Below are 26615 nucleotides of genomic sequence, written 5' to 3'. Positions count from 1 at the left end.
CATGTTCAAGGTGTAATGAGAAACATAAAACATCTGAGTGCTCATCAACTAAATTGGAATGCATAAATTGTTTCAAAGTTAATAATGAACAGAAATTGAATTTGGATGAAAATCATCCAACTTATAGCACCCAGATCCTGTCTATCGGAGACTACTGGAGAAGAAAAGAAGCTAATTTTTCAAACCAAATAGCAATTTAAAAAAAAAGTGTGAATAAGTTAGCAATAATTTATCTGAATATAGCTGGGCTTTCTACAAATTACGCAGAAATGCGATATCTTGTAGAATGCATGCGTCCTCAGATGGTTTTTCTTTCTGAAACTCACATAATCGATGGAGAATCATATAATAAGTACAAAATTCCGGGCCATAAAGTCGCACTCCAAACACACTGGAGGTGTTGCAATTTACGCAAAAGAATCAGTCAAATTCAACATTCTGTTAAACGAAGCTGTTGAAAATAACTGGTTCTTGGCTATTTCAGTTGAAAAAGGCATGCAGATGGGAAATTATGGAATTATATATCATTCCCCCAGTTCTAGTGACCAGCGTTTTCTAGATATTTTAGAAAACTGGTGGGAAAGCATTGTTGATTGCTGTAAGTTAAATATAATTGCTGGTGATTTTAACATTGACTGGCTTAATGCCCGAAGTTCGAATCAATTGAAACAATTATCACATTACATTACCTTAAAACAATCTGTCAACGAAGCCACTAAAATATCTAAATATAGTAGAACTCTAATAGATCACGTGTATTCAAATTTTGCGACTATCCATTCTTCTACAGAGGCCAAATTCAAAATAACTGATCATGAGACAATTTTTGTTTACATTGAGAATGGACAGGATGACCGTGATGGAAACAGAATAAAAATTAAAAACTGGAATAGATATTCCAAAGAAGCCATGTCTCAACTTGTTTCGACAAGCCTGGATTTTGAAGCAATGACGGGACATCTGAATGATAATGCAGCTGTTCTGATCGATATTCTGATAGAGTGTACCAATAAATTAGTGGTTGAAAAATATATTGAATTAAACAATTCGAACTGCTGGTGCTATTTTGATCAGCTGCGTCTCAAAGATAAAAAGTACAGAAAGTTTATAAAGGTGGCCGTACACTGTTTGCCCGGAGGTCAAATATTTGATATTTTTTGACAGATAAGGTTTGATTTGATATTTGTACAAACACTATTTTGTTTTCCACTCTTCAATTTTAAACAGTAGTAAACAATATCAAACACCGAACATGGAAAAAAATCAACTGAAATATCCAAGGTAACCTAACCATGTACCGACAGGTTCGAAGAACAGACTGAAAAAATATTTTAGGCATCCAATAATTGAATATTTGCTTGTCGTGTTTTGTGTAGAATATATTTGATCAGTACACGTTGACCAAATTTTATCTGTCAAAAAGAGTCAAATATTTGGCTTCGGTCAAACAGTGTATGAGCACCCTAAGAACTAATTTAGAAAATGATTGGAATAGGTACACCTTCGCGTGGAATGTATATTTACAGGTCTTGAAAAGGACTAGAAGTGAATATATACAGAGGAAAATCGATGAACATGAAAATAATAGCAAAGAACTATGACAATTATTGAAAAAGTTATTAAATTCCGCGATCCATAGTTTTCGAAGGGTCAGAAGAACAGTCAGACCAAACTATTGCCGATAAATTCAACAGTTATTTCGTTAATAGTGTTCTGCTGATCAACCAAAGTATTGATTTGGTCAGCGAACCTGACGAAATAATACAGCCGATTAATATCAATTGTAGACTAGATTGTTTTTCACCCATAACTTTTGCTGAGTTAAGAGATATTTGTTCTTTATTGCAAAAATCGACTGGTATCGATAATGTCAACGCAAAAGTGATACAAGATTGCTTTCATGGCATTGGACACGATCTACTAGACCTAATTAATGAATCTATACGAACTGGGCACGTGCCAACAGTTTTGAAGTGATCCCTTGTGATTCCGATCCCCAAAGTTAATGGGACGGATAAAGCCGAAGAGTACCGCCCTATTAACATGTTGCACACATTAGAAAAAATACTAGCACTTGTTGTGAAAGTCCAGCTGATGCACTTTGTAGATAACAACAATTTGCTAATACCAGAACAGTCGGGATATCGAGAGGGACCCTCTTGCGAAATCGCTCTGAATCTGGTGTCTGCAAAATGGAAAGAGAATATCGAGGAGAAAGAGACTATATTTGCGGTATTTCTGGATCTTAAACGCGCTTTTGAAACGATTTCTAGGCCCTTATTGTTACAAACATTGGAGCGCAATGGAATTGTAGGAATGTCGTACAAATGGTTCGAAAGCTACTTGTGCGACAGAACTCAAAAGACTCGTTTTAATGATTCTGTTTCCGATCCCATCGGCAACTCACTCGGGGTGCCGCAGGGAAATGTCTTAGGGCCCATTTTGACGTAGGACTACGTCTAACCGGAAGATATAGGGGGTGAAATGGAAATCTAGGCACTGAACAAGTAGGAAAAAATGCAAGATTTGAAACGCTTATAACTCGAGCATTTCTCAATAGATCGCAAAGGTTTTTGCATCAATTGATAGGAAATATATCTACGCATCTATCATAACGAATAACATTTCATTTTTCTTGAGATAAATAATTGAATAATTGTGAAATATCAAGCATTGTCAAAATGCACTATGTGCCCATTTTTGATTGGTCCATTTTGTGCTCCTCAAATCGTACCGACCAAAACGGGCAACCAGAGCAGCAGCGAAATAGAATGAAGCACGATTGGAAAGGAAAAAGAAAAAAATGAACGAAACATTGGTCGCAGTCTCACACATGCGTAATTCTCGAGCCAGCCAGTCAGCTTAAAAATCCCCGCTCCGCTGCCGTAACGATCATTCTTTGTGTGGATACCGACTGGACAACATCGTTGCTGGACGAGCTGGACGGCGAGGGATCGAGTGCCTTTCTCAAGGCAAGAGGGCGGAGGGCGGAGGTGGTAGCGCTGGAGTAGAGTAATAGAGTAGAGTAGAGTTTTCAAAGGGCCTTTCTCAAGGCTAGAGACGAATGAACTGCAAAAGTTTGAAGTCTCTATAATACAAGACCTTCCTTCCTTCCGTAACGATCATTCTCATTCAAACCGTACACCACATCGGTTCGCATCACAACACATCAACAAACCAACCCAAGCAGCCATGTCTGGACATGGTAAAGGAGGAAAAGTGAAGGGAAAGGCAAAATCCCGCTCGAACCGTGTTGATCTGGAGTTCCCCGCAAGGGTAGCTAGGCCGAGCGCGTTAGTACCAGTGCACCAGTCCACCTAGCCGACGTTATATAGTTTCGGCCGCCGAAGTGATCGAGTTAGCTGGCAAAGCTGCTCGCGACGATAAGAAAACCCGCATTCGGAACAGAACACATTCGGTTCGGTGGACATCAAGACAACAGGCAGTTGCAGCGAGTGGCGAGTGGCAATCGCAATCGCAAAACGGCATCAGGAAGCAGAAGAAAAAAGTTTGTTCTTTATACAAACTGCTTTGGTAGCAAATCCAGAACAAGGCGGCATCGAGGGCGTTCGAAATGGTTTTTTTCAAAACCACGAGTACTAAGTTTTCTAAATTGGAACCATTCCATAAAACAGCGCTTTTCAGGGCCATTAAACCTTCCAAAAAAGAGTTTAGGAAATACAGTTCAATGCTTTCTAAAACATTATCCAAAAAAATAATAAAAAACGAATTGATTTTTTCATAATTTGTTTGCCAGTATCTGATGAGTATGTGAATTTGGCAGTTGTTCTGAGCTTATTGATAGTTGGGGACTTTCCTGATTATTCAATTTTCACCAATTCTTAAATTATTTCCAGATTTAGGGTACAGTAATTTACAATTAGTTCGACATTTAGCTAATTGGACGGACATGTAATGCGACATATTTAGTTGGACATTTTTATAAACATAGATATCCAAATTATGACCCCACATTGAAAGTCGACACTGTACCACTGTCATCGCAAATGTTCAATTACAGGTTAAAATCGCCTCCAATGCGACACTGAGTGGCGCTTCGGCACGTCACATTGAATGTAATTTACTGTACAACATGTCACAAAGCTGGATGGGAAGAAATTTTCCAACTCTGAAAGCTGTGGCGAGTGGCAAACGCAATCGCTAAACAGGAAGGTTTAGCCGAACAAGATGGGGATATCGAGTGATAATAAAACAATAAACTCTTTAGGTTGAAGATAATTTTGTGATCCTGAAAAGGACCCTTTTTAGCCTGCATGTGAATCCAACGAGCGAACAAATCGTAATGAATGTATTTTTTTGCCATCGCTCCCTTTTAACGCTCCTTCGTTCGTCTCGTTGGACTCGCCCCTCTGGCTGAGTCTGCCGATTTGTCTCTATCTCGTGAGTGTGTACCGCTAGAGTATAAAACACGCGGACCCCAAAAAAATATCTTATTTTCTTTCAAACCGTAAACCCGTGTGGTTGTACGGCATCGGCATCGTGGACGTAACAAAGGAGGAAAAGTTAAGGGAAAGGCAAAGTCTCACTCGTACCGTGCAGGTCTCCAGTTCCCTGTTGGTCGCATTCACTGATTGCTCCGCAAGGGTAACTAGGCCGAACGGATTGGTGCCGGAGCACCAGTATACCTAACAGCGATTATAGAGTTTCGGCCGTCGGAGTGCTCGAGTTGGCTTTCAAAGCTGCTCACGACAATCAGAAAACCCGCATCAAGAACAGAGCAGCTTCGGTTCGGCGCTCATCAAGGCAACAATTAGTTTCAGTGAGTGGCAAAGTGTTTCTCCGGCACGTCGCATTAAATGTAATTTACTGAACAACATGTCACAAGCTGGATGGGAAGAAATTTTCCAACTGTGAAAGCTGTGGCGAGTGGCAAACGCAATAGCAAAACAGGAAGGTTTAACCGAACATATCGAACATAAGATGGAAATATCGAGTGATAACAAAAACACAACACCAAAGGTTCTTTTCAGAACCATCAACATATTCATAAAGAGTAAACAGTAAACATCCATTTTTCAGGTAGATAGGTAGGTATTCACGTAGGAGAAGAAAATAAAACAATATATTTAAAATATATATTTAACAAAAGCTGTCCCCTTTGTATAGTCCTACGTCACTCCGGTTATGTCCCCGACATTACCCACCCGTCTTTTTTTTGTTTATTTTATATATAAACGATCTGCGACGGGTTTTACGATATTGTCATATTAATTTGTTCGCGGATGATACTGTCCTGTTCATTGCAGCTAAGGATATAAAAGAAACCGAGGAACACATAAACGAAGATTTGCATTCTTTGGCTCAGTGGCTTAAATTTAAACAATTGAAATTAAATGTTGGGAAAACAAAATACATGCTAATTTCTTCAGTAAACTCCAGTATTGACGTAAATTTTGAAATAGATGGTGAGACATTAGAACGTGTGAATGAAATCAAATACCTAGGAGTTATCATTGATGACAATTTAACTTTCAAGTCTCACATTAAAAATGTCATCAAGAAGATTGCCAAGAATATAAATAATACACAATTAACGAGATTGCAGCGTTTACAAAATAAGATTATGCGTTTGGTTTTAAGATGTAGTAGATACACTTCCTCTAATTTGATGTTGGACGCGCTACAGTGGTTATCTGTGAAGCAAAGAATTTATTACTTGAAAATGGTGTTCGTCTTCAAAATTTTAAACGGACACTTGTGTGATCGAACTGAAAGAGGAAGTGATGTTCATAGATACAATACTAGAAATGCGGATGATGCAAGAACACCTAACTTTATATTCAGTAGGGAAGGAAGGTATTGAATTAGAGAGACTTTAAACTCTGAGAGTTCATTCGTCTCTTATATTCAGTAGGTCGCAGAACTCGTTGTTATACAAAGGAATACATGTTTCCCATTCGATGCCCAGAGAAATAAAACGAGCGGCAACAATGGCAGAGTTTAAGAGAATGTGTATTTCCCACGTAAAATCTGTTTTAAAAACAGGTTTTCGTAATTTTTTTTTTGTTTATTATTATTTATGTTTAATATTAATTGAAATTAGAAAATTTGTTTACAGGTATCTCAAACTGCCATGTTCGTACTGATGATGATGATGTTTTTTTTGTATTTGTATTGTTAAATTTGTTAAGATTGTTAAAAAAATTTGCGTTGTCTACGAATGTTTGAGCAACGCGCCCGTTTGGTGGGACTGGACGAATGTTAATAATGAACACTGGCAGAAACCTGACACATGATGAATTTTTTTATATAGGGTCTGGAGTGGAAACTGGAATTGGGATAGCTCATTCGGAATTGTCCTAAACTATCTTTCAGCAGAGGGTTATATCCATTATTTCTGATTGTAGCAGATCTCTTTTATGTTCTAAGTACATCCAAACTAGCGTTGGCAGAAAACATGCCATCTTTGACAGAAAAGATGTCATTTCTTGGTCATGAGAGTCAAATGCGCAAATAATGAGCTATTTTGAAGCTTAAAAATGGTTTATATGTATGCGAGCAGACATCTGTTTCTGTTTTCTTCTCTCTTTTCATTTGGGATTGTGCAAAAAAAAGTCCATACGACGTCAATGGGAATCGAACCGAGGTCGGCTGGAATGCGAAGTTACTTTACACGACCACGCTATCCGTATAGATGCCAGCGCTATTATAAAGGAGCGTGATAATATTACACCTCATCATAAAATGAAATTGGAAGGTGTTTTCTAAGCCGATAAAGAAGAACATGAACGAGAATATATCTTTCTCTGTCTGGGCCGTGTATTTGGCAAACTATACGAAAAGCTTCCATTTAAATGTGTCTACTGTTTCGCTCCCTCATATTGGCTCTAGCATATATATTATACAAATGATATACATGTATTGGGGAGTAGAACATTTTATGTTATTTCTCAGCTCATTTAATGTAATAAATCGGGATGCCAGAAAATGTGCTAAAAATTAACTTTGGGTGTAGAAACTTTTAGATATTGGGTTCAATTCCCAATCAGTCAACGATCTTCCCGGGTTGGAAATTTTCTTGACATGCCTTAGAAAAAAACATTGGGCCTGACGTTGAGACTATGACTATTTTTTTTCCAAAATATATATTTTTATAAAGGCTCATATGGCGTTAGCCTCATGGGGCCGGGAGTTCAATACTTTGACAATTTTTCTTATTATCTATGTTAGTAATATGTAACCGATTACTCGCGGTTGACTCGAGGTTAGTATTACAAGTGTTTTCGTAATTGGGATGTTGCTGTCTCCAATGCTCTGTACGTGTGCCCGACACGGGATACTTCCTATTGGGATGCAGCTGACCATTAATCAGCAACGCCCCCCTAGTCTGTACCTCATATCTAGCGTGGTGCGTCTTTCTCGACTCGAGGAATCCAAGATAGAATGGTCACTAGCCGGCGCAATCATCAGTTCGTGTAGAGTTGTCATGAGCGGTACAACCTTTGGCTCTTGTTGAATGATCAGTGGACTGCACAACATTTGGCCCGTGCATCTGTAAAGAGTGTGTGTATGTATTGCCGCGACTAAGTAAAAGTTTATCGATCGGATAGGAGGGATATGAAACGGGGACACAACGAAGGAAACATCATTAAACGTTGACATCGGCGTTTCTGAGGAACAGGTATAGATGAAGCAGAAGATCAGGATCACGGCTACCTAAGATATCCCGGACGGGGATCTCCGATTGTCTGCCTTGTGCTCTCAGTGCTCTAGAGAGCTGAGAGCGAGCAGCATGGAACCGGATACACGACCAGACAACATGCTCGATGTCGTGGTAGCCATCGCCACAATCACAAAGATTGTTTGCTGCGAGCCCAATGCGATAGAGATGCGCGTTTAGGTTGTAGTGATTGGACATAAGCCGAGATATCACGCGAATGAAATCACGACCTACATTCAATCCCTTGAACCATGCCCTCGTCGAGACCTTAGGGATAATCGTGTGTAACCAACGACCGAACTCATCTCCACTCCCATGCGCTGCCAACTTACGAGCGTATACTGACGAGGAATGTGGAAAAATTCATTATAAGCAATTTGCCTTTCAAAAAGTGTGCCTTCTAAAGCGCCCACCTAAGCTAGCGAGTTCGCTTTCTCATTCCCCGGAATCGAGCAATGAGAGAGAACCCATGCTAAGGTAATCTTGAATAATTTTTCGACCAAAACACTCAATAGTTGTTTTATTCTTGTTAGGAAATAAGATGAGCGTTTATTAACCTTCATTGAGCGGATAGCCTCTAATGAGCAGAGACTATCTGAAAAAATAAAATAGTGGTCGATGGGCAATTATAGAGACTTTAAACTTTTTCAGTTCATTCGCCTCTAGCCTTGAAAAAGGCCCTTGAAAAACATTACTCTTCCAGCACGACACCTCCACCCTCATTGCCTTGAGAAAGGCACTCGATCCCTCGCCGATCGCCGTCCTCACGAAGAATGTGTGAATTCAAATCTCGGATGGCTTATTTATACAAAACAAGTTGAAAATGGACAGAAACGAATGTATTAGTTGCTCGTTATTGATAGTACGGGTAGGGTTAGCACACAAATCGACGGAATAAATGTCATTTAAACCGTATAGGGAACATGGAATCGTAATGTATAGCATATCAAACAAATTTTGGAGAATTTCCGATTCGATTGGTCAGAATTCGTTCGCTGTGAAAATAGTTATTAACGTTAACTTTATTTCATAAAAACGTGACATATTTTCAGATTGGGCACCTGAACGAATCAACGAAAGAATGTGCAGATTGAGGATGCGAGGTCACATCTTCAACATCAGCATCATCAACGGCCACAGCCCCCATCTAGGTAGCACTGATCACAATAAAGAAGAAACCAACGCGCAGCTAGAGCTAGATCGTCATCGGTGATTTGAACGCTCAGGTCGACCAAGAGGGGGAGTTCAGAACGGCCAATTCATTCGCAGCGGACAAACGAAAATGTCTTAAATCTTGTCGACTTCGCTGCCTTAAGAACATGGACATACGTAGCAGTTTTTTTCCAGCTTAGCGTCCAATACCGTCACACCTAGAGATCACATCAGCAAACGAAAACACAAATTGACTGAAATTGCGAGCTCTCAATGTTTCCGAATGAATTCGGATACTCGCAAGAAAGTTGAGAGACTTGCAGTTTCAAGTCCCAGGTTTCCAATTTCTAGTCCGTGTTCTTTACTTGGGTCTAGTACGATTGTCCTGTTCCAAATTTTTTGTGAATTTTTCTTTGCGCTTCATTTTTACGAATGGCTTCCAATGCCTGCCTGTGTGGCCCGAGGACCACCGTGCACAGTTCTGTTCAGAGTCCCCCGCTGGCACGAGGACAATGATCGGCAGTCTTTGACATGGGGAACAGAAACTGTTTGAGCCGCATCACCAAGTAAACAGACGCTCAGATAGGCCCCCTTCCCTGTTAGCATACGACCAAGATCCCACCGGGATTGGTGGGGTTCATCACGGTTAGGTGTACCCCAGTCGGCACCGCGAGGAGGTAGGGACAGGAGTTACTGGACAAGAAGCTAAAGGACCACGCATGGGATCTACCATATGCCTGCGGGTACATGAAGTACCGATGCCACACTTTGTCCAGTCGTTTACCAAACAAAACAATCGTAAAACAGTTGAATATCGCCAAAACTATCATGTGTGATGCGATTCATACGATTCCATGAGGGGAACAGCGTAGCCCGAGTGGCTCAAACGAAAAGTCGTAGGTGAACTTATAAACGTCAGCTTAATTGGAAAGCGTTGAGAAACATCAAAGCCCGATGCCGGTACCGTACTATTCGAAGGATCCGTTTGCGAGCAGGCTTTCGTTCTTACCGAACAAGCAAGCAACTAATCAGAACGTTGAAGCATAGTCTAGAGTCCAAAACTGGTGCTTGTAGATTGTATGAGCAGGGTCTGTTGAGCCATGGATATCTGCTAGGAATGCATTTCGGACAGCTTCCTGGTCAAACATTGAACTTAGCCACGGTACTAGAAAATGTTCCTGACTTTGAAATCCTATTCTCTATTCTCTACTTTTTACTTTCTACTCTACTCTTTACATTCTACTCCCTACTCTATATTCCTCACCCTCTACTCTCAAGAACGATAGAAAAAAGTCACTTAAAAACTCAATAAATGTGTGGTACACCACTTCTTTAATGGCATGGTTCTCAGAGGAACTTTTACCACCGGCAAGATATATTTGAGGCTAACCTCTCGACCACGGGAACACGATGGAGTAAGTCTCAGAAAATTCACAAAAAAATTGGAGGTGGAATATGCTGTACTGTCCACGTTCAAAGAAAAACACTGTCCATGTATATTTAAAACATTTTATTTGTAATCATCTAAATCATCAACAAATATTGAAGCAGCATAGAATATATCTTGAAAAAAAAAAATATAGCAACTAGGTTTGTCCATGTCCATACGTCCCTCGTTGTAGTCTTGCATCTATAAGAAATAGTTTTGTTACAATTTTGCAAATAGTATACATGAAATGAATACTTACATCAAATATCAATTGTGTTGCTTCATTCTACACTCCTCAGGATTCGCTGTTTTGCAGACGTCAACTTGCTTGAACAGGAACTCAAAACATTTCATGCAAAAAAATAAAAATAAAACAACAATTAAATCTTCAACGAAGAAGTTCTATAAATGAATTGTATGCGATTTACGATCTAAACTAAATATAACAACCTAACAAACAATTGAAAAAATATAAAAAGTCTGACATGAAAATATAACATTAAACACAACAACAAAAATTGCAACGAAAACCCAATAGTATACAAATAGCATAACAATAAAAATGATAACAACTAAATATTGAACAGAGACAAAGCAAACAAAGAAACAAAACGGAAATTAAAACTATAAAATATCAACTAAACTCATGACAAAAGCTAAAGTACAATTTGCAACGTGGAATGATATTACATAAACAAACATTCACCACCTCATTTAGTTGATACAATTGATTTAAAATGAGTTAAAAACCGATTCCGCCACCTCGCCCACCATGAACAGCATGAATCGGAAACATAATCGGTTTATTAGGCTTACGCCTTTTTTAGCCTTCAATTGCTGGTTCTCTTGCCGAAGTTTCTCGTTCTCTGCCTTTATTTTCAAGAGATTTCTTTCAGCTTTTATCTTCAGCTTCACCGAAATATTTCCTGGTTCCCAGTCAAATACATCTTCGTCATCATCCTCCAGATGCGCGTCACTGGGAACCAACTCCGGAGGAGTTATATCCTCGATCCTCTCTATATTAGAATCAATGAAGTTCGCATACGATACCTTGATATCACTTGGGACAAGCTGCGGCGATGATTCTTCTTCTATCCACATCCACCATCCACTGTAGTTGAAAAACCATATTTGATGTTTTTTCTCCATTTGTTGATCGCCTACATTTTCAACACCCTAGAAAAAAAATATTTGTTAGAACAGCTACACTTTCTGAGATGATTTTCCTTACCTTCTTCGAAGAACGATCCTTTTCCTTCCTAACTCCAGTCTCCTGACTGGCCCAAGAGCATATGGGAATCTTTGGTATTGACGGAATTCTTGAAGTAACTGGTCCTCTCTCCATTTTGGCTTCTGGTGAGAATTATAGTTGCTTCTCTCATGTAACTATAATCCTCAGTGAGCAAAATCGTCGCATCAACAAAATGCTTGCTTCGATTAAAAATTAAAATTCGGAAAAAGGATCCCGGCCTACTTTTGCATCGATTTTCATTATAACATTGTGTCTTGTTTTATTGTTGTGTTTCGCGATATGATTTTCCACGCAGCTCGAGAATAACTTTCTCCCAGAAATTGTAAGTGAATTCTCATCGAAATATTGTTCAAACTGTTTTCAAACGTAGGACTACATTGAACAGAAATACATAGGGCGTACAGTTACTTTCCCAGGTTTGCGTCCAACCTTGTTTTTTAAGAGAACAAATGAATCCAATACATACGACACATAACATTTTTTAGGTACACATGAAACTGCTCACCAAAGCCAACGGGTTCTTCAAGTGTGACAAATGCAGCAATACGTTCGAAATGGCGGATCAGCTAAAATCCCACTTGCTGGAACACCAGATCGATGTGGAGAAGATTTTCAACTGTGAGTTCTGTTCGAACACCTTCAAATCGAATGAAGATCTGAAGCGCCATCGCAGATCGCACACTGGTAAGCTAGGATTGGTCGACGCCCGCAAGGACACCTCGGGTAACTTCAAAACGTTTTTGTTTCAGGTGAACGCCCGTTCAAGTGTGATACCTGTCCAAAACCGTTTACCCAGCTTTCGAATCTACGTGCCCATACAAAGATTCAAGAGAAGAAGCGAATCACGTATGGGTGTAATATTTGTCTGCTGGAGCTTGACTCGCTGGAAGCGCATAGTTTGCATCTCAAAACACATCAGTTCCAGCTTTTTGAGTTATGTAAAGAAATGAGACAATAGTTTGTGATTGGACGAAAGTGTCTCGATAAGAATATTTGTTAACCCGTATCCGTACTACATACACTTAGAAAAATCCTCGGTCGAAAACTACCAAATACATTTGGTAATGCAAAATTAGTAGAATGTACAAATTTTTTGTACATATTGTCAACAAACCCGCATCCCTACCAGAGATTAGTATATTTTACTCGATAACATTATTAAGCTTGGATATTGTCATATCTGAAAACTGGTGAGAAAAGCGCGTATTAACCATTTTCATTGTACCCATAAGGCAATACGGAGGTATAATAAGGATATAATTCTGATACGTGCATTTTCGGCGAGAAAATGTAGCCGATATTGGGCTTCCGAATCATGGTTCTGCTTGACATATGTGTTTATTAGTACGGTCGAAAATGACTAGATTGGTAGTATTTACCAAAAAATTCGTTATATTTACTAATTAGTTCTCTCAGTGTACATATGCCAATATACACAAGTGTTATTAGATGTTTGAAAAATGTACTATTGTGATCGTATTAGGGAAATAATTGTTGTTCTATATAACAACGATAATACATGAAACAAGTTTTCTTCAATCGATCTTCAAAATTATAACATAATTTTATTATCGAAAAAAACACATAATAAATACATATTCGGCTAACCACTATTGCATACTTTTTTTGTATCGGCAAGCCATCGTAACGTTCTTTTCTCTATCGATATCGAACGGTTAAGACTAGAGGAGGATTCATAGATTCAAAACATTTGGAAGGTTCACCAAGCTATCCAACATATCACAATCATTTATAGTTTCTCAAACAAAAAAAAAAGATTAGCATTGAAATCCCACCTGAGAACGCTATCGTAAAATACCATATAACAGCATCTTTCGACAGCAAAACGATTGAATTATTGTTCTAAATTTTCATCATTATGTGATCAAACTCGAAATCCAGATATCTGATTAAAATATGATGTACCGCAAAGTTGTTGAAAAAAATTACATTTTAAATACACTGTTGAAAAATCTCTTTCAAAAATTCTATTTCATATCAAAAACTTTTATCTCTCTTTTGTCTTTAAAATGTTTTTAATACATTTTTATTATAATACCGCTCCAAATTTAAAAAAATTGCCGTGTGGAAATCAACAAAATGTGGATTTGATTTTTAGGAATTGAAGAAATTTCGATACTTTGCGAAATTGTAATCATTTATGAAAAGTGGAATCTACTTGCGATGTTCGATTTTCGTACAAACATGAAAAACTAATAATAAGGATTTATCGTAGGAACTATGTCATTCCACAATTGTTTCCCGAATTCATTGCGACCGATCCCACTTCCTCGTAATTCACGTGCATAGGCAGTGCAACTCGTTATTCTGTCAAAAAAACAAACAACGTTTTGGTAGCTCTGACCATCTAATTTTTTTATCTCTATTTGAGAGGCTTTCAGACTCCTGACTGGTTTGCCTACGTATCGATGGCAGTAGACAGGCTTGGTTAGAAATAAATCATTTCACATAAAATGGTTACATCAAAGTTGAACTTCAAATGACAAGAAAATTAAACACATATAAAAACATTTTAGAAAATATTTTAACAAAATAAATTGCTGGACTAGAAAGCAATGATGTCCTCGGGCCATGGCTCTAGGCTAGTGGAGAGGGAGCCGTGCCGCTAAAGATACCAAAACGGTGCTATTCCCCCTTTATCGTGGATGGGTAGGAACAAGGATCTTCTTGGCTGATCCATTGCTCAGAGTCTGAACTTCAGACGTTAGATCCTGAAGAATAGTTCGGCACTTCTAAGTAGCAGAAAAGCACTGCTAGTCTCGTTGAATCGTCGTTCATTTCGTACATTCTCGCTGTGTCCATAGAGATTTCGTAGATCATCGTATTTCGGACAACCACACAGGAAGTGTTAGATGGAGTTGTGAAAAAAATGTTCTCTGTTGATTCCGTGTGAGACCGAGCTATGATCGGTGCTCAGTCTGAACAGGACTCGTTGTTCTCTGATTCTTTTTACATCATCGAACTTGACAATCGAGGCCTTGACTGAGGAACCATCTCTGCCATCTCTGCAAACCACCTCTCGATTTAAAAGGTGCGAAAAGAATTGATGATCCACAACTTCACGTCATCAAGTGGCACCTACCGAGTGAAAAATGGTCCACTGTGATACCACTCTGACCGGGGACCTACATGATCCTAGTGTCGGGCAATAGATACTTCCTGATGGCATGTACCCATGATAGTTAGGACCTGGCAGCACCGATAGCATCAATGGCACTCGTCGAATTGGAGACGATCAACAGCGGCTTGGAAGATGAAATTGTGGTTGCCTCGAAGATGCAAACCACCTCGGCTGACAAGACCTAGCAGCCAGTTTCTTGCTGAAAATCAGATTGTTACTACCATCGCTTACCCCAAATCCAACTCCTGATGATCCTTTTGAGCCGTTGCAAGATCATTTTGTAAGAGTAGTTAGGTGGGTCTCCTCCCTACCGCTGGTTTTCGACGAGAATCTGGCAGTTCTGGATACGATCGCTGAGCCGATGATGAGGTCGAAATAAGGTTCTCCAATTTCAGTGCAGACAGAAGTAGCTGGTGTTGACGGTAGTATGCCGGAGACAGTCCTTAGTGCCTTGTTGTAGATCGGTGCCAGAGTGTTTGAGAGTTTGTCTCCATCCAGTGTTGTGTTTTTGCGTTTTTTTTTTTACAAACTTGATTCTTGTTTTTTTTTTCTGAAGGCTTTGTACTTATTAAATGTTCAACGTCGGGCATCTTTCGGCGTATACACATGTCGTACAATCAAAATGATGGCTGTGATAGGGAATGCATAGGTGGTCATCAGCTCGTTCACTATCATATATTTCACTATTGAGCACATTACCGTAGCTTAAGCTGTGGTTTCGGAGACGAATGAATTGTAAGATTTGTAGTCTCCGCAAACAAAGTAAATAAAAATGAAAAAGAACTGAGGTTTTGGAGACGAACTCTACGATCTGTCGAGAAATAAACGAGCTATAAGCGTTCTGAAAAACCAACAGCAAATACAGGGACGGATGACCTTCGGATCAAAGCCCTTTAAAATAAGAACAGCAGCAGGAAATACATAGCTCATCGTGTTGCTCCTTAGTTATTTCTCTATGCAATGCATATGTAACATCAGTCAATTTTCAACATCAGTTATCAACCAAAGAAAGCAGTTCTTGCTACCGAGAAAATTCGTTAATGCCATCCTGCATACAATGTGTTGTAATTTGAAGCCACTTTTAATTCGGAAACCATACATGGGTTTGTGAAAAATGAATGATCAATTAAAAGAACCCAACCACCATGAGTTCAAGAACAAGCATAAACAAAAAAAATCAGTTTATATCATATGTCATATTATGTCACTTATAGTGTATTGGTATTGTGAAAAACTTCTAATAACTCTTATTTGAATGGTTTAATGGCCCTGAAAAGCGCCGTGTTTTACGGTGGCTGGTTTTGCCACCAAAGCAGTCTGTATAAACAAACTTTTTCTTTCTTCTACCTGCTGCCGTTTTGCGATTGCGTTTGCCTCTCGCTGAAACTAGTTGTTGCCTTGATGAGCGCCGAACCGAAGCTGCTCTGTTCTTGATGCGTGTTTTCTGATTGTCGTGAGCAGCTTTGCAAGCCAACTCGAGCACTCCGACGGCCGAAACTCTATAATCGCTGTTAGGTATACTGGTGCTCCGGCACCAATCCGTTCAGCCTAGTTACCCTTGCGGAGCAATCAGTGAATGCGACCAACTGGAAACTGGAGACCTGCACGGTTCGAGTGAGACTTTGCCTTTCCCTTAACTTGTCCTCCTTTGTTACGTCCACATGTCCACGTTGCTGCTTGTTTTCTTTTTATGATGTGATGCGATGCGATGTTAAACGATGCCGTACAACCACACTGGTTTACGGTTTGAAAGAAAATGAGATATTTTTTTGAGGTCCGCGCGTTTTATACTCTAGCGGTACACGCTCACAGGATAGAGACAAATCGGCAGACTCAGCCAAAGGGGCGAGTCCAACGAGACGAACGAATGAGCGTTAAAAGGCAGCGATGGCAAAAAAATACATTCATTACGATTTGTTCGCTCGTTGGATTCACATTCACATGCACATGCTAAAAAGGGTCCTTTTGAGGATCACAAAATTATCTTCAATCTAAAGAGTTTATTGTTTTGTTATCACTCGATATCCCCATCTTGTTCGGCTAAACCTTCCTGTTTAGCGATTTGTTGCCACTCGCCACAGCTTTCACAGTTGGAAAATTTCTTCCCATCCAGCTTTGTGACATGTTGTACAGTAAATTACATTCAATGCGATGTGCCGAAGCGCCACTCAGTGTCGCATTGGAGGCGATTTTAACCTGTAATTGAACATTTGCGATGACAGTGGTACAGTGTCGACTTTCAATGTGGGGTCATAACTTGGATCTTTATGTTTACAAAAATGTCCAACTAAATAAGTCGCATTACATGTCCGTCCAATTAGCTAAATGTCGAACTAATTGTAAATTACTGTACTTTCAATCTGGAAACAATTTAAGAATTGGTGAAAATTGAATAATCAGGAAAGTCCCCAACTATCAATAAGCTCAGAACAACTGCCAAATTCACATATTCATCAGATTCTGGCAAACAAATTATGAAAAATCAATTTGTGTTTTATTATTATTTTGGATATTGCTTTAGAAAGCATTGAACTGTATTTCCTAAACTCTTTTTTAGAATGTTTAATGGCCCTGAAAAGCGCCTTGGTTTATGGAATGGTTCCAACTTTGTATTGGTGGTTTTGAAAAAAATCATTTCGAACGCCCTCGATGCCGCCTTGTTCTGGATTTGCCACCAAAGCAGTTTGTATAAAGAACAAACTTTTTTCTTCTGCTACCTGATGCCGTTTTGCGATTGCGTTTGCCACTCGCCACTCACTGCAACTGCCTGTTGTCTTGATGTCCACCGAACCGAATGTGTTCTGTTTCGAATGCGGGTTTTCTTATCGTCGCGAGCAGCTTTGCCAGCTAACTCGATCACTTCGGCGGCCGAAACTATATAACGCCGGCTAGGTGGACTGGTGCACTGGTACTAACGCGCTCGGCCTAGCTACCCTTGCGGGGAACTCCAGATCAACACGGTTCGAGCGGGATTTTGCTTTTCCCTTCACTTTTCCTCCTTTACCATGTCCAGACCAAGGCGCCTTTATATATACCAGGTGAAACAATCATATGAAATGCACTTTCAGCCATATTGGAATTGCTGTCGGTATTGTTTACAAACAGCATCAGAACGCTGCCGGCGGCTCTCTACAAACTGCTGCGACGCTTATTCGAACGATTCGTCGGTTTTCGCGAATTTATGTGGAAAAGACGGGGTGATTTTGTAGAATTTCATTCTCATCCAGTTCATCCACTACTCTCGCATGTGAATATGCAAAAATGGCGTATCCTAGCAATAACAAAACAAACAACCCCCGCTCCACAAACCGTAATCCCCTTCTCATTGAAGTGATGATGTTGCTTCACCTGTTATACATTTATACAAGCGCCTTGGTCCAGACATGGCTGCTTGGGTTGGTTTGTTGATGTGTTGTGATGCGAACCGATGTGGTGTACGGTTTGGATGAGAATGAACGTTACGGCAGCGGAGCGGGGATTTTTAAGCTGACTGGCTGGCTCGAGAATTACTCATGTGTGAGACTGCGACTAATGTTTCGTTCATTTTTTTTTGACGTAGAACTACGTCTTTCATTAAGGGTGCCAAATCAGAAAACAGGTCACGTTTTTATGAAATAAAGTTAACGTTGATAACTATTTTTGCCGCGAACGGATTTTGGCGATTTACATACTAAACGAATCGGAAATTCCGTAAGATTTGTTTAATATGCTATACATTAGAATCCCCTGGTTTTTAAATGGTTAAAATTCATGAAAACTTTAAGCGTTTCCATTTTCCCATACATTTGTTCTGTCCATGGGTGCTTTCCCGAACAGAGATGCCAATAACGAGCAACCTATCGACGACCAACGGAGGGGAAATCGTAGGATTTAAAGTCTCCGTGAACAAAGGAAAAGTATAAGAATGAAGGGGAATACTTGCCAAGCGTATAAACAGTGGATCTCCCTGAGGCAAACTTTCATTCGGTATCGGACTGTTGAGCAATCCAGTTCACTTTGCTTTTGCTTCAATCTAAGATTGGACCCCACCAGTGGTAATCCAACTTGGATATCGTCGTTTGGTTTTTCTGTTCGTTTTTCGCGTTATTCGTATCGTGTGTTTTTCTTTCCGCGTCATAAATTGGACGCTTCACGTAGTGTGTGATGAGCAAGAAGAAGAGGAAGGCAGGCTTGAGCCCTGCAAAAAACGAACGCATTGCCAGGGGCAATAAAATTTCGAGGCAAGCGTCATCCAATGATGCACGCGATGTTGATGCAGTAAAAAGCGCTCGCACTGAACCGAGCCTTCGTGAGTGTGACACCGCATCGAACAACAGCGAAGTAGGCGATTTCGGCGCGTCGGTCGAAAATGTAAACGCTGTTACCCAGGCAGCAACCAAAATCAAACTCCACCCGCAGGTGGTGAAGGCGGTCGCTTTTGAAAAACTCATCAGCGAATTCGCATTGATGGGTGCTACAGCAGAGTACAAGCTGTGTGGCATAATGCAGTTTTTTTCCAAGCAGTTAACATTGTCTGTTTTCCGTCATCATAAGGGCTTCGTTGGTGCCTTTGAGAATGCATCAATTCATTAAACTGACGTTATGGCGAAGCAGGCGTTAATATTGTGCGCCAAAAAATTATTTGGGGAATACCGAGTATCTTGAATGTCTTACTGGAATGTTATAAGTTATTTGGGTTCGCGTGCCAGTCGCAAAACTGCCTTCAACTAGGATTGCATTTGCGCTAATATTGATCATAATGAAGCATTTCTACTGTTTTCGAGGTTGTTTATTCACCAAGAAAGTGAATGTCGTTCTGGAATTTTGTATGTGATTACGTTGCGCTTGCCAGTAGCAAAACTTTCTTCACTAAGGGTGACAGCTGCGCTTCTCTCGAGCATGAGGAAGTAATGCAACTTTTTTTTCGAGGCCAGTAATATTAACAGAAGCATTTCTTTTGAGAATAGTGCAAAATTATGAGAAGTGTTTATATTCCTAGTAGTTTCAAGCCACCAACGTAGGGCTCTGTATGCACGCTATGGCGAACGCTTCTTTGGAGCTTGGTTTACGTTGTACGAACGATGCCTAGAGGTGCGATTCCTTTGAGGCGATACTAAAAAACATGTAACATATTTTTTTTTTAATAAATCGTTTATTTTTACAGGCTCAGTTACATAAGTTTAAAGGAGCCAAACTCCTATCTGTATTGTTACAAGTATATATAAACATTTTTCATTAATTCTATAACATGATATTTGATACTTGCAAGTGTTGTCATTGTTGTTATTTCCATGCGGTGCCAAAGATATATTGATGTAGTTATGAGATGTGGAATAATGGTGCTGGTGCAACATGTATATAATCGACTGTAGCCGAGTTTATGACAATTGCGAAAAAGGCCACCGGAATAGCGTTCGAGTTAAATTTTTAATGCATTGACATGAAATAAATTGCGACATGCGATCAGCTAGTGTATTGTTTTGCGAGGGCAAGAATGAATCATCAATCAATTATCGTCAACCATTTCAAACCATTTCAGAGATTATTCTACTAAGCAGTTGTTTCTAAAACTTCACAGCATTGTATAATAATATCCGAAGGTATAAACAAGCGACTTATAAAAAATAACAACGTAGTTCTACGTCAACAATGCGGTCGTATCTTGGACACAACCTCCTATAATTTTTTTCTTTTTCCTTTCCAATCGTATTTCATTCTACTTCGCTGCTGCTCTGGTTGCCCGTTTTGGTCGGTACGATTTGAGGAGCACAAAATGGACCAATCAAAAATGGGCACATAGTGCATTTGGACAATGCTTGATATTTCACAATTATTCAATTATTTATCTCAAGAAAAATGAAATGTTATTCGTTATGATAGATGCGTAGATATATTTCCTATCAATTGATGCAAAAACCTTTGCGATCTATTGAGAAATGCTCGAGTTATAAGCGTTCCAAATCTTGCATTTTTTCCTACTTGTTCAGTGCCTAGATTTCCATTTCACCCCCTATATCTTCCGGTTAGACGTAGTCCTACGTCAAAAAACAGGGAGTGGGTTATATCCATGGTATAACCGCAATGGTGACGTAGGACTATCGTTGATTTAGTGTTGTTGAATCTGAATCCATTCTGAATGAATGAATAAATGAATATTTGGGGGACTTCGAAAACGAGAGCGTTACGTTGAAGGTACAAGGTTTTATGCATCCAATATTGGATACGAAAATATCCTACTGATGGGGAAGAATAATCTTCAGAAGCTTCGCTGCTAACTACACTTGATTGAAAAATCACAGAACCAAATGTATTTGGTCGCAGTGTTATATGGTTAGAAAACATTAAAATGAACTCTTTCGCTTGCATGTTATTTTCAATGCCAAGGGGAACTGGCAAATTATTTTGCAGCAGCGGTATCTTACCGGATTCTTGCCGAAGTCCACCACCAGTGGGTAATGCTAACTTGATAACTACCTGTTAATTGCACTCAATTGAAAAATCATAAAACCAAATGTATTTGGTTGCAGTATCGCAGAAAACGTTAAAATAAACTCTTTCGCTTGAATGTAATTTTCAATTCCAAGGGGAACTGGCAGATTATTTTGCAGCAACGATCACTTCTTTCCGGATTCTTCTCGATAACCAGCAAACGTAAAGAGTTGCGCGCGTGTATGTGTGTGTGTGTGGCGGTTGCCCCGATGTCTCAAGCGGAACCAATTTTTGATGCTGGTGTTCTCTCGGTCGTCTTGTCTTCTTCTGATGGATCGACTTTTCTGCGCTCCGTCACAGTCCCAAACAAACTGAATGCGTTTCAGGTTAGGTCAGGCCATCCAGCTCGTCCCAGCTCGTTCAACTCGTTCAGTAACGATGTTGTCTTGTCGATGTCCTCACGAAAAATAAATGCGTTTCATGGATAGAATGGTTTTGAATTATAGAGACTTTAAACTTTTCAGTTCATTCGTCTCTAGCCTTGAGAAAGGCCCTTGGAACTCTACTCTAACTCCTGCATTACACCTCCACCCTCATTGCCTTGAGAAAGGCACTCGATCTCTCGCCGTCCAGCTCGTCCAGCAACGATGTTGTCCAGTCGGTGTTCACACAAAGAATGGTGCGTTTCACCACCAGAATATCGCTTAAGTATGCTTTTTGTCCGTGACTGAATCGAAAGAAGTTGTGGTTTACGATGGCAATTTGGAAGGCAAACTAGAGGCGAATGAACTCTCTGAGTTTGAAACTTTCGACGACTGAGCAATAATCGATTGAGAATTATGTTTTTCGCGATGTGAAAAATTTTCCGTTGCGCGCGCATCCAATATTGGAAACGAACATATCCTACTGATGGGGAAGAATAATGTTCAGAAGCTTTCCTGCTGATTGCATTTGATTGAAAAATCACAAAACCAAAAGTATTTGGTCGCTGCGTTATATGTTAGAAAACATTAAAAAAAAAACTCTTTCGCATGAATGTATTTTTCAATTCCCAGGGGAACTGGCAATTATTTTTCAGCAACGATAATATCTTTGCTGATACTCTCTTGGTCACCTTCTCTTCTTCTTCTGATGGCTCGGCTTTTCTGCCCTCCCTCACAGTTCCAAACAAACTGCATGTCTTTCAGGACAGATCAGGCTAGGTAACGAATCCCTCGATCCCTCGCCGTCCAGCTCGTCCAGGCACGTTCACCTCGTTCAATTACGATGTTGTCTTGTCGATATCTTCATGAAAAATGAATGCGTTTCACCACCAGAATATCGCTTAAGTATGCTTTTTGTGCGTGATTGAATCAAGAGAAGGTGTGGTTTACGATGGCAATTTGGAAGGCAAACTAGAGGGGAATGAACTCTCTGAGTTTGAAACTTTCGGCAACTGAGCAATAATCGATTGAAAATTATATAATTTTCACGATGCGAAACATTTTCCGTTTGGCGCGCATACAATATTGGATACGAAAATTTTCTACTGATGGGGAAGAATAATTTTCAGAAGCTTTCCTGTTAATTGCGATTGATTGAAAAATCACAAAACCAAATGTATTTGGTTGCAGTGTTGTATGGATAGAAAACATTAGAATAAAATCTTTCGCATCAATGTATTTTTCAATTCCCAGGGGAACTGGCAGAGTATTTTTCGACAACGATTAGTTCTTTCCAGATTTTCCTCGATACTCGAAGCCCACCAGTGGTTAATGCTAACTCGATAACCACCTGTTAATAGCACTTTATTGAAAAATCACAAAACCAATTGTATTTGGTCGCATCTTTCCGGAATATTCTCGATGCTGAATGGCACCCAACCGAAGAGTTCCACGCGTGTATGTGTGTGTGTGTGGCGGCTGCTCCGATCTCTTCCCGGGGAATCGTTTGTGGCATCACTCTCCTCCTGATGGATTCTCTTCTGGCCTAAGGTGCACAAACAGGCTCTTGGTGACACCGTTCATCCGCGCTTTCATGATTAACGAAGAGCTTCACCACAACAGCGACAACATGCTCCAATCGCTGTTCAATTGTAACTGAGTGGGTTTACGAGCGGCGCTCGCTTATATACCGATTGGTGATTTCAATAGCCTGTTTTGAAAGCAATTTTAAGGCTATTGAAACAAGTTTTTGGATGAAAAAGTAACAAGTATATAACGCGTAGACGTTTTATCTTTCGAATGAAGTGTGTATCATACCATTTCGTTCAGTTGTTTAAAAGCTATTAACGCCCAAAATCTCGGTGTCCGGCGTAACGCTTTCGTTTTCGAAACTTTGATTTTACACCCCGGTATAGAAATGAAAGACGTAGTCCTACGTCAAAAAAGAGTGTCGGCCATGATTATTCGTGAGACTAAAATAAACGTGGGAGGAAGGTGATTTCGTTGGCCATGAGAGACGTGGGATAAGTTAACACTTATCGGCCATACAGAGAAAAATAAAATATTGGTCATGTGACAACCCGAGAGACATAGGGGAATGTGTTTTCGTTGGCGTAGAATTCTTGAGATATAGGCTTAGGCTTAGGTCATGCAAAGAGGAAAAAAAGAAATGTCGACTATGTAGCGTACGTGAGGCAGATGGTAGGATAATGAATATTATTTTTATCGTTTTATGAGATGATATAATTTTCGTTGGCTGTAATATTTATGGGATAGTTTTTGATCTCACAATTATGTGGAGGGAAATGTCTACCATATATGGGACAAACAGGTATCTGATGAACATAGAAACGGAATAATTTGATTTTGTGGCTAAAAAATCTAGATATTGATTGGTAATAACGAAAGTCACATGATTTGTTTTTCTAAATAGCATTTCAGAATTTGTGGAACGTTTTTATGTTGTTAGAGATAAAAGATAAAAAATGTATTGAAATATGATTCTACTGGGAAAAGCGACACGGTTAATATGTATTTTACTCGAAGCCTAATTTCTTCTATTCTTCGAACGAATTTGTTTGTCAGTCATTGTATTTGTTGAATAAAAATGACGTAACGATACCTATGGCAAATTATCGTGAATATATGATTTCAAGAATCAGTATGAAAATGTTATTTTGCCTTCAAAATGGTAAATAGCCAAAACATACATCATGGAAAGCGTATTAAGAATAGACTTCTTTGGAAAATATTGTTTTCTGTTTTAATTGAGACGTTTTTCTTTTTTGGCAATGGATGTTGATAATGCGTAGTTTTTCCAATATATTGGTGATCAATTGGACTATTCTTAGTGGAAGTTGGAGTATATAAATAAGGTGGATGTGATACCAATAATAGATTTGAATATTTAATTGCCTGAATATGTGGATATAATTTGAAGGTTTTAGTCTAAAACAGATAATTTACGAATAAAATTGTTGGGAAAACGTTGATTAATGAAAATGGGGTAGTAGTTGGATTTGTAGATCGAGAATACAGCGAAGAGATTGACCATGGAGCGTGGATTATAACAGGTTCGATCGGAACGAACCATCTTCGTCGACCATAATGGTTGTTACGAAAGCATAAATTGTGTGTTAATAGCGATTCTGTTTTCGGATGTTATGGCTCAGATAATTCGTTGGAATTCGTGGGCCAATTTATTACAACGGTCTTGACAGTTACTAGATAGAAAGATGTTTCTTATATCTGAACACAAGAGTCTATGACATATTTCCAAGAATATTATTGGTTCGAGTTCTTAGAAAGCATTTGTTCAACGACCCTTGGCAGATACTAGAAAGCGAAGCTTGAGCGCTGTTCATGATAAAGTTTTGAAACTTCAGTGACACAATTCTCTTTATGATTTATTTGGAAGGATAGAGAAGGGGAGTAATGTGGGAGATAGCATTAATTATATATTTTGGATGAATATAAAATACATTGGAAATTCTAATGTTTTAAGGTGAAGGTGGAAGCCAGCCACAAATGGCTGCCACAATGGCGCTCATTTCTTTCATCTCCCTCCCTCACCACTCACCCGAAAATCAATAATTTTGCGAAACAGTGTGAAGAAAATGATCGTTTTCGCACACTTCCCATCAAGTAATATCAACCAAACTCTAATCGATTACTCACAAGATATTAAATTTTCATCTGCTTTCGCACCGTATAGTGAAGAACGTCGGAAAACTCGAGCAAGTGCTCTGAAAGTTAAATTTTCGTTTTTCAATCTTCTGCAATGGTTTTGTTTGTATTGGTGGAAGCATCGTTATTTTTTCGACACTGATGCCAAACAATATCATCGAAACAGCTATAAAAACCACTCAATAAAATGTTATTCCGGAGTCATAGCGTCCCATGTCATGAAAATCAAAAGAATAAAATTGTGTTGATATCAATACAATTATTATTTTTACGTTTAATGGGTCTATAATGTAAGTTTTAGCAACTTTAACATTGGGTAAGAAAATTGTATTGCAGAGCTCGGAACACTGCCACGGCTGCCTATGCTTTCAAAACCAGTAAACGGAAAAGTATTAAATTCAATCTAAATGCCTCGGCCAACGAAGAGAAGGGTTAAGGCTTTCCAACGTGAATATGTGAAAACAATACGACCAACGAAGGAAAATATTAAGGAATTATCAACATCGAGTTACTATGCGGAAGAACTTGTTAATACCAAAAGTGCCCCAATTCGCATGTGTTATAAATTTGCTCATGTTACGCTCGCGTATAATCAGAATCATATGCAAATGCACCTTCTATATATATTTATATTTGCAATTGTTCATCGGAACATATCGTTCATACATTTTACTTTAGTATTGAATTGTTATTTGTTTTTTTTTTCAAATGTATTCAAAGACTCGTGTCAATGAAGCGCCACACAGTCTGATAAGTGAATTGATCTATTTACGTGTGCTTTGCTCTTCTCTCACAAACACTATTACCCCATTTTTACACGAGGGTTTACCTATACTACTACAATGGCTAGCTTCCACCTTCACCTTAAATCAATTGGATTTTCGTTGAATCAATTCATCTGTTACATAGCTTTGACTCAACTGCTGACAAGCTTTGTATTCCCTCTCTTCGATTGGAAGGAAAACCGAGAGAGAGCAGTTATACTGAGAGCGTATCTTGCATGTTTTGGGCACCTTACACGATCAAACTGATTGACAATAAGTGTCTTCAATATCGTGACAGCTAGGCTTTCGACATCCGATCTAACCTCAATCAATATTTTGCCACCTTACACGGTCAATATCGCCCTCAACCCGAGACAACGAAAATATCCGCGATGGCTAGTGGCGACATTCGTGTTTGGGATCCAAACTATTCTCCATCAGATTAGAAGGCTAAAAGGCAATTTTCAATTGGTAAAATTTGAATGAAAATATCTACTTGGTATTATTTAATTAGTTGAAGCGCGTAGTCCTAACTCTAACTTAACCTATTTTCTATGAATTTTCAGATATTCTTAAATTTATTATTATTATATAACGTCAGTTTCAGATACAATTTTTGTATGGGATTTTCTCACCACTTGCAGAAAAAAAAGTGATTTGCATTCACATAGAATACTA

The 26615-nt window shown here is 39.2% G+C and overlaps 2 protein-coding genes across 2 annotated transcripts; one reads left to right on the top strand and one right to left on the bottom strand.

Moving 5' to 3' along the window:
• Positions 1–10329: 10329 nt before the first annotated feature.
• Positions 10330–13372, bottom strand: LOC129771176 (uncharacterized). The gene is made up of 4 exons (XM_055774590.1): positions 11494–13372; positions 11079–11438; positions 10522–10601; positions 10330–10463 (listed from the first exon to the last, which is right to left on the bottom strand). The coding sequence occupies exons 1-3, from the start codon at positions 11605–11607 to the stop codon at positions 10530–10532; spliced, it is 546 nt and encodes a 181-aa protein (XP_055630565.1). The 5' UTR covers positions 11608–13372; the 3' UTR covers positions 10330–10463; positions 10522–10529.
• Positions 11660–13176, top strand: LOC129771177 (protein krueppel-like). The gene is made up of 2 exons (XM_055774591.1): positions 11660–12198; positions 12264–13176. The coding sequence occupies exons 1-2, from the start codon at positions 12006–12008 to the stop codon at positions 12470–12472; spliced, it is 402 nt and encodes a 133-aa protein (XP_055630566.1). The 5' UTR covers positions 11660–12005; the 3' UTR covers positions 12473–13176.
• Positions 13373–26615: the final 13243 nt, after the last annotated feature.

Source organism: Toxorhynchites rutilus, chromosome 2, assembly GCF_029784135.1.
Source record: "Toxorhynchites rutilus septentrionalis strain SRP chromosome 2, ASM2978413v1, whole genome shotgun sequence".
NCBI classification, from domain to species: Eukaryota; Metazoa; Arthropoda; class Insecta; order Diptera; family Culicidae; genus Toxorhynchites; species Toxorhynchites rutilus.
This window is presented reverse-complemented; position numbering and strand designations above follow the sequence as displayed.

Excerpts from the sequence above, each read along its gene's own strand:
- LOC129771176 (XM_055774590.1), bottom strand. The coding sequence starts at position 11,607 with ATGGAGAGAGGACCAGTTACTTCAAGAATTCCGTCAATACCAAAGATT. Across the intron at positions 11,439-11,493 it reads AGGATCGTTCTTCGAAGAAG|GGTGTTGAAAATGTAGGCGA; the intron begins GTAAGGAAAATC and ends TTTTTTTTCTAG. Across the intron at positions 10,602-11,078 it reads AATTGAAGGCTAAAAAAGGC|TTCCTGTTCAAGCAAGTTGA; the intron begins GTAAGCCTAATA and ends AAATGTTTTGAG.
- LOC129771177 (XM_055774591.1), top strand. The coding sequence starts at position 12,006 with ATGAAACTGCTCACCAAAGCCAACGGGTTCTTCAAGTGTGACAAATGC. Across the intron at positions 12,199-12,263 it reads CCATCGCAGATCGCACACTG|GTGAACGCCCGTTCAAGTGT; the intron begins GTAAGCTAGGAT and ends TTTTTGTTTCAG.